Source organism: Balaenoptera physalus (assembly GCF_965194825.1).
Source record: "Balaenoptera physalus genome assembly, chromosome: 9".
NCBI lineage: Eukaryota > Metazoa > Chordata > Mammalia > Artiodactyla > Balaenopteridae > Balaenoptera > Balaenoptera physalus.
In genome coordinates, this window is record NC_138888.1 from 19,042,938 (window position 1) to 19,058,799 (window position 15,862).

At 38.6% G+C, this 15,862-nt stretch overlaps 1 protein-coding gene across 1 annotated transcript in view; it reads right to left on the minus strand.

Moving 5' to 3' along the window:
- The window catches only part of ADGB (androglobin), a 167,508-nt gene extending 162,793 nt beyond the window's left edge, over window positions 1-4,715 (minus strand). The window contains 1 exon segment of the mRNA XM_082475050.1: window positions 4,068-4,715. Coding sequence (XP_082331176.1) covers window positions 4,068-4,141 — 74 coding nt within the window. The 5' untranslated portion in view covers window positions 4,142-4,715.
- Between the last annotated feature and the right edge of the window lie 11,147 nt (window positions 4,716-15,862).

Here is a 15,862-nt window from a genome sequence, read left to right on the forward strand (position 1 = left end):
AAAGTTTTGTATAGACAAATATGTTGATCTTTTTTGAGAATTCTATGAAATTTAAATGCACACTTCAGTAAGTATAGATTAACTTGAGCTTTATGAAATATATTTCATTCTGTTTTGAAAAGAGGTCTAACTATATTCAATAGCCTGTGATAAATCATAATGAAAAAGAATATGAAATAGAATGTATATATATATATATATATATATATATGTGTATGTATAACTGAATCACTATGCTGTACAGCAGAAAGTAACACAACATCGTAAATCAACTATACTTCAATAAAATACATTTTTAAAAAAGAGGTCTAATGATGTTTCATCATCTATAAGAATCTAGAAGGTTGCGTAATTCTTGTTAGTTCAACAAATTATCTGTTTGATCTTGATTTTAATGTGCTATTGGAAGTGGAACAAAACTTTGTGACTATAAACACCAAATTGTATTCCTATCTCAAACTTCCCATTCAAGTTCAAATATTTTAGCCTTTGAAGTGTAAGCATTAACACTTCTAATAACCCTTAAGAGTTAAATTGCATGCCTTCTCTTCCCTCTTTTAAGTGGTCTATCATCTACACCAAAACTTATATTCAGTACTTCTAAGAAGATCAAATTTTTGTCTTGTGTCACTACAAATCCTTCCATGGTATCTTTGCAGTACACACTAGTTTTCAAATTGATTAATTTAAATTGGTTTGTAATTTCCAATTATCATCAGGTACTAATAATGAAAGACATAATTTGTGACAGTTGTTATGACAATAAAAATATTGTTCTCAAAGATGAAATTTTAAAAAGATGACACCCCCAATTAGAACAATAAGTTAAATCAAAGTTTTGAACACTTTACTGTAACAAAATTCTCTCACTTATGGATTCAGTAGAGTTAAAAAGCATCTGAAAGAATCATGATAGTTTGGAGCTGGAGGAAAAAATAAAGTAGAGAAGGGAGGACAGGGAATGCTGGAATGGGAACAATTTTAAGTAGATGGTCCTTCATTTAAAGAAGAAAAAATTGAATGTCAAAATAAAAAAATGACATATCTAATGTCACAAAAAATGGTGCAAGGGTGAACCCTATATCAGAGATTTCATTCTTGCTGATACAGAGAAATACAGAATACATAAAATAGAAATACCTTAATCTAATGCAAAAACTGTCAGCTCAGTTACCTGGCATACTTATTCTTGGTGATTCAAAGTCATATTTACTTATGAATTTGGTCACAGCTGGACATAGATGGTTCTGCTTTCTCAGTTGAAACATCTCAGTTTTTGAATTTTGCCAACAGTGGATCAGATCAGAAAAGGAGGGAGAACCAGTCTCCAATCAAATTTAGAAGGAATGAAAACCAAGCTAGGTAACTAAACTATGAACTCATTTAATAAACAAATAGTGAGTGGCTATTATGTGCCAGCCACCAGACTAGGCAAAAGCCAGACCTGGTCCTGTCCCCAATTTGACACATAAGTTTAGGGAATACAAGAGATATGCTACAGATGGCAGCTGTAGGAGAATAAGGTTTTATGGGACAGCCATTTTCAAGGCTCTGAAAACTTTTTCTCTCATTTCCGTACTCAGGACCATGTAGAGTTAGTTGCATTTATTGGATGTATAACCACAAGGTGTGGTAAAATAATGACATACAAAAACTTACTCTAAATGTCCCTAGTATATGTCAAATGACAATTACACTGGAGCCTTGCTAGACTTTGATCCCTGGGCCCCATGCTAGGTGACACCTATATCTATGACTTAGCCTGATATCTATAATTAGTTCTTCAGTAAAACTTAGAGGATAAACATGATTTACAGTGGACTTCACATTCTATTATATAATGCTACAGCAGAACCTAATGATTTGATGTTTAATACTCAATAGCTAGTTTCTAGCAAAGCCTAGATATTGTATAACTATTTGCCCTTACTCTTTTATTTTCATAAACATATACATGTACTTTTATTGATTTAACTCAATTCAGACATTTTCTGGGAAAAAAAACCTGTTAGAAATAACATCATCTCAAAAAGAAATGGGACATCCCAGTACGGAAAGAGTTAACATCTTATCAGCAGGGATCTTACCTCTATCATGTGATAAAATCACCACAAAACCAGGCCAGGTACTGTGTTTTATGGTATCTGGTTTGATCAGTTTGTTTTTGTTTTTTTTTTAAATGGGCGTTAACAATCTTATCTCTTTCAGGATATAAACTCTTTAAAATCAAAACTCCTTAAGAGTTGTGAGCCTTCGATGTACATTAATTATAACCATTACTAAGTTTGCTTTTCTTTTTTTGGTGTATTGCAACCCTGTTATAGTCTTTTATTTAATCACTGTCATTCACTTATTCATTAAATAAACATTTTTGAGTGCCTACTACATATGACCCAAATATGACTAAGGACCCAATAGTGTATAAAATAGAAGAGGAAAAATCCTTGCCTTCATGGAACTTACATTTTATTAAGATGACATATGCATAAACATAATTTTTAAAGCAAAATATATAGTATGTTAATGAGCAAAGCAATTAATGACAAAAAATAAAGCAGCAAAAGAAAAAGAGGGAGTTTTTGGTTTTGGCAGGAAAGTGGGGATAGCAATTTTAAACCAGTTGGCCAAAGAAGCTGACATGAGAAAATGGCATTGAGCTAAATACCTAAAGGAGGTGAGGGAGAAAACCATATGGAAATGACTTTCTAGCAGAGGAAATAGCAAAGCAAAGGCCCTGAGGTAGGAACAAGCCTGGGGTGCTCCAGGATATGAAAAGGAGGACAGTATGTGAACAGGGGGGAGGTAAAGTCAGAAAAGGAATAGGGGAAAAGGGGAAAGACCTTGATCCTGTAGGGTCTTGTAGAACTTGGACCTTTAAGAATGGAAGCAACTAGAAAATATTGAGATGACCTGCCCTACACTGGTACGTAGCAGGAGAGCAATTCTGTTAAAAATCACTTACGTATGTAATATAGTATCTGAAATTTAAGTTACTAATAAAAATGAATGGATTATCTGCCAGGAAGCTGGAAGCTTGCTTACGAGAGAAAACAGAACTAGGAATAGAGAATCACAGACATGGGAATAAGTGCGGGAGAGGAGTTCAGGGAGGGAAAGAGTTTAAATACTAGGCATCAGTGAACAGAAGTTCAATGTGGGATTCTTTAGGTAAAGAAGGAGATGAAGAATTAGGCGACCGAAATCGAAGAACCCGACTAAAAAGAATTTACTGTCCACCCCTCACAGGCATAGTGGGAAAACATGAATGACCCCACTGAGTTAGGTTTAGCAGCTGGCACTCTCTTATAGCTGGAATACATTTTAGAAATTTGTAAGTTCAAATAATAGCCCCAAATCTGTGTTATTAATAACTAGGTATTTTTAGAGGGGGGGAAAAAAAAAACACCAGAGGACAAAAAGTAATAAGGAGGTACATACACAGACACGACAAACACCACCCCAGGTCAGAGAGGCATCATGTAGATTCCATGAGCTAAAGTCTGTACACTATCTTGGAGTAAACATTAGTAACGTGAATTACATATATATATAGTTTTACCTTTTAAAAACCATTTTATGTCTGATATAATCTGACTAAAAGTCTCCAGCTGTTGCACTGGGGCAGATACAAACTAGGGAATCATCACTGAGGTGAAAGCTCTCTCTGTCTCTGTCTCTTTCTGCTAATACTGGGGCCATGCACACGTGGCCCTAACTTTGAGCCTCGCCTCTTTGGCAAGGAAGCAGCAGCCTTTCTAAGTGCCTGGGTGGACTCTGAAGGAGAGGAGGGGCAGGAAGGGGCGGGAGGTTCATGGACCGGAGCCAGAGTGCAGCCGCCGAGCAGCTGAAATAGGGAAACCTGGGAGGAGGTGGATCGAGGCAGGCATGGAGGAAGAATGAGGGCAAGAATCTCCCGAGTCTGGGTTCCCACAGAAGGGAAAGAAGCTGCCAAGAGGCCATCTAAACTCGTGCCCTGGCATAGTTTGCTACAGTGAAGCAGCGCCAGGACGAGTGGAAAGGCCAAGGGGTCAGGCCAGGGGTGGGATGGGCAGGCAGAGGTCCCTTACTCTTTAGATTTATCCGATCCGTGCACCGAGTTGATACGATGCACCTCTTTCTTTCTGGTTTGTTTGGTGGTCATGGCAGAGGCGGACCCAGGCAGCGGCTGAGCTCTGAGCTAGGAGCCGGCTCTGCGACCCTGGCTCCGCGTCTGCCGTTGCCAGGAGACGGCCTGTGCGCTTCCTGCAGCGGCGGGGCAGGTGCTGGCAGGGCTTTAGCAGGGGCGGCTCTAGCGGAGGCGGCTTTACGTCGCAGTGGGGATGCGAGCTCGGGCGCTCCACAGGCGGGTGGTAACCTAGGGGTTGAGTGTCTGGGAAGGAAGGCTCCCCGGGCATGGATTCGTCCGTAGGATTTATGGGCAGCTCTGATAAACCGGAGTTTTTCTATCAGATTGACTCTGCCGGGCTTTGCCCTTCGGAACCATAGACATACATCGACTCTCTTTTGGATTTGAAGACGTGTACTATGCAAGTCCCCTTTCCCCAAGTCTTCTCTCCGCTGAACAAGTTCCTTTAGCAATAATTTAAGAGACATTACAGACACAGTAATTTGCCAATGGCTTGAAAATCGTGGGTTCAGTAGTGAATACGGTGGGTGCAGGGGGATCCCTGTACCGAAAGCAAGATCATGACACCCTCAGTCGCTTAAGTTTCGCTAATGATTTAAATAAGTCAATAATAAGTTTAAATAAGTTTAAATAAGTTGTGGGTTTGGGTTGTTCACATGAAAGAATAAATCCAGGTCACGGAATGGAGTGGCCCTTGATAAGCTCACTTGAGAAGGCACTGGAGCCAGATGACACGAATCCAAGCAAACCAAGACCCATTAAGCCTCTAGCTTAATGGTCAGCCAATCCTGGTGGTATCTGTAAGTGATCTTGCCTTGCAAGATCTTGCAAGTTTTTCCTTTTGAGCCTCAGTTTACTCATTTGTAAGCAGGAGATGCTAATAGCTAACACAATTCTATCTTGAGGATAAATAAGATGTATGTAAAATGTTTAGAACATAATGAAAGCACGGAAAGTAAGGGCCTTTATTTCAAAATGCCTTTGAGGACCAGGCAGATAACATGAATGAATGAAGCTGAGAAACGCTTAGACTGGGAAAATTTTTAAGTGCATTAAAATAAAACCAAATATTGCTCCGGCCCAATACAACCTCACTTCAGAGAGATTTAACTGTGCACAGGCCTGAGGTATAGAACCCCTGTCACTAGGTGGTCTCTTCCATTAGCCTAGAGATAATTAACCCTCTTTAAATAAAGACATTCCCTCTGTTCTTGGAACTGTTCAGTGGCCCAACTCTACAAGGGAGAAGCAGCTTCCTGCAAAGCAAATCTTTCAACTGCTCTGAGGAATGAATGCCTAGACCACTCTGCTCAGCGTAGCTTTTTCTTTGTCAGACTATCCCAATCTTATTATTGGATGTTACATAGATGACAATCAGATAGCAACTTCTCTGTATTCTATATGCAAGATAAATAACTTCTAGATCAGCAGTGTTAATGTTATGACTGAAGAAATGCCCTACAAATTAGCTGTATGTGTGAAGAAAGTGAAGACACCTTGAGAACTCTGCCTCATTTATCCCAGGATTGAGATTTCCAGAGAGCTCTACTGAATGAAAGTAAAGGATCAAACTTCAAGAAAATATTATTTAATACTAAATCTAATCAGAGTCATCAATGCAATGCCATAGGCATATACAAAGACTATTGGGTAAAAATAGCACAATTTTAAGCAACCAACCCACGGACGGGTGAGTTTCCTCTTGAACAAGGGCCATCCCTGAAGCCATAGTTAATGGCTGCAAGATGCCAAGGCCATTAGAGAAGAAATGTCTTAGAAATCAGGTGATCTACAGCCCACACGTATTTTACAGACGAAGAACCCCAGACAAAGAGAAGAGAAATGCCTTGCCAAAAGTTGCTTGGCTACTTAGGGGTAGAATTTGGACAAAAGGCATTAAAAACAGGAGCACAGGTTTCAACCAGACATATTACTACTCCACTCAGAGACTGTTTTCTTATCTGTTAAATTAGGATAAAAATAAAATAAGGGAGTTGGTATCAGGATATAATGAGATAATAAAAATTTGTTTTTAAAGTATGAAGTGCTTATTAATTCCTCGTCCAGTGTTTTTCTCCATTATTACATTATGCATGCAGCATGCAGAAATGGAATTTCTCTTTTTTTTTCTGAAGCCAAACTCTGGTCAGGTCATGATTCTAAGAAGCAAATATGTTCCTCTATAAACTATAAGATGGCATTTGTATGTGCCAGTACAAAAAGGAAAATAGGCCCTATATCTATCTTTTTTTAAATCCGTATTCTTATGTGCAGGTGGTAATTATGGTCAATGTCATTTTGAAATGTTAATAATAGCTGTGATTTATTGAGTTCCTATGACATGCCAGGCTTCGGGAGGGCTGCTAGCTCCTTAGAGCACAGGCTTTAGAGACAGACCTGAATTTAAATACTGACTCTTATTGAGTTACCCTGGGTAAGTCATTTAAACTCTCTGAATTCCATTTTCTTCATTTGCGAAAAGGAAAGAATACTACTACCTACCTGGAATGTTGTGTTTGGAACATTATCAGCACTCAAACAACGATAGCTAATACTTTCCTTATTTCACAGGTAAAAAAACTGAAGTGCAGAGGGGTAAAGGGACTTGTCTGACACGGGGCCAGTGGCACAGCAAGAGCAGCCTTCCTCCGTGGCCTTTGCCTCTGCAATCCTCCAGACTAACCACCCAGGCTGTAATCTTTCGGACATGCTCCTGAGCACAGCAAATTCAGGTGATTGCCCTGCCACTCAGCTTAGGGATGTCCAAGGTCTCTTGCTGTTCAACCACTCTCAAGGGCTGAGAAACAGGGCTTGTGTTTCATTAGAGCTACACAGACCGGAGCCTTTCTTTAGTCTGTACTTAACGTTTGGAGGAAGAGTTACGACTTCAGACAACAGTAACCCCTGCTCCATAGGGAAGTGGTTAGAAATACTTACTTCCTCATGCCAGCAGAATCAATAACCAGGGGCTCTCTCTTTGGACTGCACGGGGAAGTGAGTTTTGGTAACCACTTCTCTACCCACCCTTGGGAGCCCTAGATGACTGGAGCTGAGTAGGAGGTAGGGCAGGGAGAGGGGCAGTGTTTCGGATTCTTGAAGCCATAGCTCTGGGCAGCTTTAGACACTTGGTTCCACAGCCTCGGGAAATTACACGATGGTGCTGCTCAGCCACCTCTTTGCCATGAGGTCAGTTATGAAGTTGCCTACTTTTAACCAAATAAATGAGGAAGTGTAAATTCTGCCTGTTCTGCTTATGGCTCAGGTTAACTGCCTTTACAAGTTCCGTCTTTCAATTGCCACTTTTCCTTAGAAATTAATATCCTTCTCCTTTATTTTCCACAGAGCTTTATTTGTTCATTTTTTAAAATTCTGATAATGTTCCACCTTATTCTTATTGTTACTTAGGCCCCGGCCCTTCTCATTTACTAAACTGTAAGGGCACTTAAAGCAGGACCGGTTCTACTCTTCCTCACCAAATTCACATCAAACTTTGCAAACCTCTTCAACATCTCGTCATCAGAACTCACATTTATTGAGCACTTACCATCTGCTTGGCACTACTAAACGCTTTTTCTGTAATAACTCACTTAATCCCCATAAACGTCCTAGGGATGTGCTATTATTACAATCGCTCTTTTGTAAATAAGAAAACAGAGGTTAAATTAAATTAGTAAGTGTCAGGCAGCATTCAGGCCCATGTGGTCTGGTGCCAGATCCACACTCTTTATAACCACATTATTCTGCTTCTGACTGCCTCAGTGGTGGCAACCCTGTAAGGGGTTATAATTAGCCCATTTTGTAGAGAAGGAACATGAGCTTTAAATAGCATAGCACCTTGCCCGAAGTCCAAAGCACAGAGAGGGTAGAGCCAGAATGTAAACGTCAGCCATCTGGCTTCAGAGTGCACACTTATTTTACTTGATTTTTATTTTATGATTTTTATTTTATGTATTGTGGTAAGAACACTTAATACAAGACCTACCCTTCTAATACATTTTTAAGAGCACAATATAGTGTTGGTAATTGTAAGCACAATGTTGTACAGCAGATCTCGAGAGCTTATTCATCTTGCATCGCTGAAACTTTCTACCTGTGTATGCTCTCAGGTTCTACGGTACATTGCATCCTTCAAACAGAAGGAGTACAGAAAAATGTTTACTATAGGTCCTAGAAAAATTTATGATAAATTGCAACTTAGTTTCAGTTTTGTCCCTTAATGTTCAGCCTCTTCAGGGCCCTCTAGTTATCGAGGATTTGGATCCGGCAGATACGAAACCTCCCTGTCCCTGCCAGAGAAAGCCTCATTATGCTGGGCAGAGCTTAACTTACAGTCTTAATTGTCTTTGAAAGGAAATTCTGAAGAGAGATTCATAAAAAGTGGGATAATAAGGAAAAGATATTTTCCTGATACTAGCTGAAAAATACTTTCCATTTTGATAAGCTGTTTAAATAAGAAACAAGTTTTCCTGATTGTAATAAAACACTTCATCAGGATGCAAACTGACGTGCATTTGTGTAGGGTTGCAGTCACCTAGGCACTGGATGTGGTGGTACTCAGCCTGGACAGAGGTACTCACTTCCCTACCAGAGAAAGCTCCTCACTCAACGCAAGGTTATGCCTTCTCCCTGAGAGCTTCCTGCACCTCAGTGGTGTATGTGTAAGAAAAGGGATATAATTGGGACAACTCTGAAAGATCCTTTTGTCTTTCGAGCTCCCTCATTTATTGGCAGAGACCTCTTTCCCAACAGCATTGCAGTGTAACTTCTGCTGCCCAGTCCCTCTTGCCTTACCCTCTTAGAGATACTACTGAGAACACTCACTAATAAACATCGTGTACACAAATCTCAGAGTGTGAGAGTCTGTTTCCTGGGAACTAGCCTAGAACAGTTAATAGCAGGTTTGACTGCAGGAAGCAGACTCTAAAATGAGACTTGGTAAGGCTTCAGCTTCCAAACAAAATGAAGTAACAGGGAATGAATTTACCTTCTCACGCGCAATGGCTAATAAAATGAATAAAATATATGAAGACATTGGCCTTCAGGCAATGAAATCAGTGATCCCAGAGATGAAAAACAAACAAAGGTGAGCTTTTCAGAAATAAACCCATGCACTTACGGACAAAGGAGGCAAAAATATACAATGGAGAAAAGACAGTCTCTTCAATAAGTGGTGCTGGGAAAACTGGACAGCTACATGTAAAAGAATGAAATTAGGACATTCTCTAACACCATATACAAAAATAAACTCAAAATGGATTAAAGACCTAAATGTAAGACTGGAAACCATAAAATCCCTAGAGGAAAACATAGGCAGAACACTCTTTGACATAAATCATAGCAATATTTTTTTGGATGTTTATTCTACAGCAAAGGAAATAAAAGTAAAAATAAACAAATGGGACCTAATTAAACTTAAAAGCTTTTGCACAGCAAAGGAAACCATCAACAACGTGAAAAGACAACCTACTGAATGGCAGAAAATACTTGGAAATGGTATGATTAATAAGGGGTTAATATCCAAAATATATAAACAGCTCACAAAACTCAATATCAAAAAACAAACAACCCAATTAAATATGAATAGGGAATTCCCTGGTGGTCCAGTGGTTAGGATTCCACGCTTTCACTGCTGAAGGTGCAGTTTCGATTCCTGGTCGGGGAACTAAGATCCTGCAAGCCATGTGATGTGGCAAGATAAATAAAATAAAATAATAAAATAAAATAAAATAAAATAAAATAGACATTTTCCAAAGAGGACATGCAGATGGCCAGCAGGCACCTGAAAAGACGCTCAACATTGCTAGTCATCAGGGAAATGCAAATCAAAATCACAATGAGATATCACCTCACACCTGTCAGAATGGCTATGATCAAAAAGAACAGAAATAACAAGTGTTGGTGACGATGTGGAGAAAAGGGAACCCTCCTACACTGTTGGTGGGAATGTAAATTGGTGCAGCCACTGTGGAAAACAGTATGGAGGTTCCTCAAAAAACTAAAAATAGAACTACCATATGACCCAGCAATTCCACTCCTGGGTATATATCTGAGAAAACCAAAAACACTAATTCAAAAAGATACATGCACTCCAATGTTCATAGCAACATTATTTACAACTGCCAAAATATGGAAACAACCTAAGTGTCCATCGACAGATGAATGGATAAAGAATATGTAGTGTGTGTGTGTGTGTATACACACACACACTGGAATACTATTCAGCCATAAAAAGGATGAAATTTTGCCATTTGCAGCAACATGAATGGACTTGGAGTGTATTATGCTACATAAGATAAGTCAGTCAGAGAAAGAAAGATACTCTGATATCACTCATATGTGGAATCTAAAAAATACAACAAATTAGTGAATATTACTAAAAAGAAACAGACTCACAGATATAGAGAACAAATTAGTGGTTACCAGTGGGGAGAGGGAAGGGGGAGGGGCAATATACAGGTAGAGGATTAACAGGTACAAACTACTATGCATAAAATAAGCTACATGGATATATTGTGCAACACAGGAAATATAGCCAATATTTTATAATAGCTATAAATGGAGTATAAACTTTAAAAATTGTGAACCATTATATTGCATACCTGTAATTTATATAATATTGTAAATCAACTATACTTCAATTAAACAAACAAAAAAAACTGACGGACTTTATAATTGTCCCAGCTTTCTGTGAGGGCTTGACACAGGGCAAGGGAGCCCAGGCAGAGCCTGATGGTGTCCCCGGTTTAGGGAAATGGAACTGGAATCCAGCGGGGCTAGGAGGCTGAAGTTCTCAGAGCAGAGTATGTGGAGGAGAGAGCAGCACAGAGAGGAGATACTCAGAGGGTAGGCCCTAAGTGTCTGTCAGAGCGCTGATCTGCACAAACACAGGTGGTAATGCCCTGAGGCCATGGAAAGAACCATGTGAAAGGGTTAGAAGGGGCATAAGCTCACATGGGGCCTGTTCCCACCAGCATGACTGGAAAAACCTCAGAATTCACAGGAGACAGAATATGGAGTTTTGCCCCCTCCATAGTGGTGAAAATTTCACCCTAAACAAAACTCCTCCTTGTTCCCATCTAACAAAATTTAAAAGCAGGACCTGAAATGATCAAACTGTTTCTAAGTAGGTTAACAGCTTCCCTGAACAAATTTAAGAATATTTCTAGGAGTACAAAAATAACTAGTACCCAACAGGTAAAATTCAAAAAGACTGGTATCCAATAAAACTTACCAAGCATAAACAAAAAGAAGCAGGAAAATATGTCCCATTAAAAGGAGAAAAAAATCAACCAATTGAAAATGACTCAGAATAAAACATGGATGATAGAATTAGCAGACAGGACGTTAAAATAGCTGTTATCACGGCATGCCAATGTTCAAGAAGCTAGAAGAAAGATTAAATATGTTAAGTTCCTCTTAAGAACACCTAAAACTACACATATGATGTCTATGTCGAAAAGATACACTGGATGGGATGAATGACAGATTAGCCATTGCAGAAGAACAGATTGGTTAATTTGAAGACACAGCAACAGAAACAATCCAACGTGAAACACAGAGGAAAAAAACAAAAAAGAATAGGACATCAGGGAGCTGTGCAACAACTTTAAATAGACTAATACACATGCAGCTGGAGTCCCTGAATAAATGGGCAAGGAGGACAGGCGTGGGGGTTAGGAGAAGAAGATCCAGAAGAAAATAGATGCAAAAATAATGATTGAAATTTTTCCAAATTTTGGAAAATTAGAGGTATGAGATTAACAGATACAAACTATGTGTGAAATAGATAAGCAACAAGGATACATGGTATAGCACAGGGAATTATAGCTATTATCTTGCAATAATTTATAATGGAGTATAATCTGCAAAAATAGTGAATCACTATGCTGTACACCTGAAACTAATGTAATATTGTAAATCAACTATACTTTAATAAAAATAAAATAAAATATTCTGTATAAACAGCATTACATGAGTTCATAGACATGTAGACTTGGGCTCCAACCTAGCTCCATCACATGCTAGAGGTATGATGTTTGGCAAGCTATTTAGACTCTGAAGTCATTTTACTTATCTGAACAATGGTTATAAACTGATTGTTGTCAAAATTGGTTGAGATGCATATGTTTTGAAAAACAAAAACAAAGCAAAACAAAACTAAGTATGGTCCTTCTCCTATGAAGCAGCACTATTTGTCTATATGAAAATTCTAAAATAACTTGGCAAAAGCTGCAGCTGCGAAGAAGAGACTAACAGAATTTTGTGTTATGGTGATTTATAAGGGCTTCAAATAATTTTAAAAACTTTTTGGAGGGTAAGAAAATAATTTTGTATAATAATGAAGTATAATTTTTAAACATGAGAATTAAAAAGAAAATAGTTAGGCTTCATGATTATAATAAGGTATATTATTCTCCCCGCAAAACCTTTACCTTATAAACCTGGTTAAGATAGTTACAAGCCATTCTCTCTTTTGACTTAATTGCTAGTAATTCTATACATCTATGAAGCTTGTTGAATTTTCCACACATTTATACCTCACATATATCTTACACATGCTATTTATACAAAAAAAAGTTAGCACATATAAATATATTCCAGTGCTTAAAAATGTAGACCTTAAAGTTCATTGGAAGTGAAATGCAGGGAAAAAGTTCAAAATGGACTCTTGTTTAAATGTTTTGATTTTGGAATTATGAAAGTGTAAAAACAAGTTTAAAAAATCTCTAGTCCCATCTTCCAGAAGTAACCACTGATAATTTCTTGATGTGTTTTTGATGTGTCATCATTTACACAACTATTTTATATAATTGAGTTTATATTATTTAACTTTTTTTCACTTAGCTATGCTGCCAGTACTTCCCATGTCTTTTAATGATTTTCTACATGATGATTTTTAATAGCTGTGTAGTAAGGCATCATATGAATATATGTAACCATTGCCTTACTGTTGAACTTTTAGGTACTTTCCTATATTTAATCAATGTGAATAACAGGCTGATAAAATACAGTGCAGTACAGATGAACAGGAATGGGGAACTGGAGGCTTGGACTCTGGGGCCACCTCTGAGTGCTTTCGGATAAGTCATTTCACCTCCCTGAGTTCCAGTTTCCTCACTTAGAAAATTGTAGGGCTGAACTAGATGAAGTTCCAGATCCTCTTCTGTGCTAACATAGACACCAGCACTTGCAGGATTAATGAACACTTTGGTGGGGAAGGTCTTGAGTAGGGTGCTGCACTGGAGAACTCTAAACAACTAGAAGGTAGTGTAAGGTCTACACTTTCTGGGTCGTTTGCAGAACTAAAACAGCAAGAAGTGATCAGTGCACTGGAAAAAGTGGGAAAGCATCAAAACCCCTCTGATTCTGCCGCCCCTTTCCTCTCCTCTGAGAGCTAAGAAGGACTGACATCCAACCTTGCCGTCCCCCTAGACTTCAAGCGTGTGTTGCTCAATTGGAGGGTGACGCCTACAAGTGTAACGGGGCATTTTACCCTGTTTGCATTTGTGCATATTCTCAGCTTCATAAACAAGTTTAAAAACAAATTTTTTTTTTAAATTTAAGTATGATCCCATAATAAGATCCCATATGCTGCATGGCATATGGAATCTTAGTTCCCTGACCGGGGATCAAACCCACTTTCCCTGCAGTGAAAGTGCAGAGTCTTAACCACTGGACCACCAGGGAAGTTCTCAGTTTCATAAACAAGTTTCTAAAAAACAGTTTCAAAATGAGCATTAATTTAAAGATAACTCATTTAAAGTAAGTTAGCTTTATTGAAGCAATGCTATATACCTCATGAACTTACATTCTAGGAGAGGGGGAGAGACAACAAACAGACACAAAATATATCATGTTGTTCCAGTATGTCAAGTGGGGCTAACTACTAAGCAGAAAAAAGGAAGTAGGGTAAAAGAAATAGGAAATGTGTGAACTAGGGAGGAAGTTGCTATATTATATTGAGGGCGCAGGAATGACCACTCTGGTAATATGACATTTGAGGAGAGACCTAAAGTGTATAAGACATCAAGCCATGCAGACCTCTGAGGGGATGCGTATTCTAAGCAAGGTCAATAGCAAGTAATTTTTTGAGGTGGGAGGTTATGTGGTGTGTTCTCTGCCTCTGTGACTAGAACAAATAGAACAAGAAGAAAAGTAGAGAAGATGAAGTCAGAGAGGCAGCAGGGTGGCAGATCCTACTGGCTCCTATTAGGAGCATGGCATTTATTCTGAGTCAGATGGAAGCAAATAGAGGATTTGGGGCAGAGAAGTGACATGACCTGGTTTAGGCTTTAAAATGATCCTTCAGGGTGCTTTATTGAAAATACACATGGGTGGGTATTGAGGGATGACTAGGGCAGAAGCTAGGGAAAACTAGTTAAAATGCTATTGCAAAGACACAGACCTACTAGAGAATGGACTTGAGGATATGGGGAGGGGGAAGGGTAAGCTGTGACAAAGTGAGAGAGTGGCATGGACATATATACACTACCAAACGTAAAATAGATAGCTAGTGGGAAGCAACCGCATAGCACAGGGAGATCAGCTCGGTGCTTTGTGACCACCTAGAGGGGTGGGATAGGGAGGGTGGGAGGGAGGGAGACGCAAGAGGGAAGAGATATGGGAACATATGTGTATGTATAACTGATTCACTTTGTTATAAAGCAGAAACTAACACACCATTGTAAAGCAATTATACTCCAATAAAGATGTTAAAAAAAAATGCTATTGCAGTAATTCAGAAAAATGCAGTATTGGCTACACTAGGGCAAAAGTATAGGAGGGTGAGAACCGGTCTGATCCTGGGTGCATTTGAAGGAATAGCTAAAAGGATCTGCTGATAGACTGGATACAGAGTGTAAGATAAAAGAGGAATCAAGGATGACAGCAAGGATTTTAGCCTGAGCAATTGAAAAAACAGAACTCCCATCCACTGAAGTGAGAAAGACTTTGAGAGCAGAAAGTTTAGGGAGAAAATTAGGAGTTCAGGTTTGAATGTGTTCAGTTTGAGATGCCTATTAGAAATGCAATCAGAGAGTTCACAGGCATTTGGATAAATGAGTCTGGAATTCAGGTGACAGCTCTGGGCTGGAGATAGAAATTTTGGGGAGTCTTTATCATAAGATGAATTCCATAAATAACTTTACCCATCCCATAAAAATATTTTTAAATATTACAGGAATGTATGGAAAAACTCAATTAGGTCAGAAAATGATTAATAAGGATTTATGCTTGAGTCTTCCTGCAAGTTGTCACCCAGGTAATTATTTTTAAATCAATCTATGCTGCTTAAATGAAATTCTACTTTAGAACGATGTCTTTTATTGCTTTGGAGGATTACTCTAGCTTATGAAAATTATTGCTCTAGTGTTCTTCCTCTACACTGTTGACTTAAATGAAACTTGTATCAAAAAGGAATGAGGTTTCACAAGCAATTATTGTATTTTAGAGCTGGAATGGCCTTAACGGCCTCATTTAATCTAGGACTTCATTTTACAGAAAGAGGAAAAAACGGAAGTTCAAACAGTTCCCAAAGTCATTCAGCTAGTGTACTTATCAATTATTTACTTAACACAACAAATTAAGTTGTGTGATATTCTAAGTGTTGGTGATAAAACAGTCAACAATAAAAATAAAGACTCTGTCACACGGAATTTACAGTCCCTTTGGGGGAGCTAGAAAACAAACATGCAAATGTACAATATGGCACATAATTGATAAGTGCTATGAAGAAAA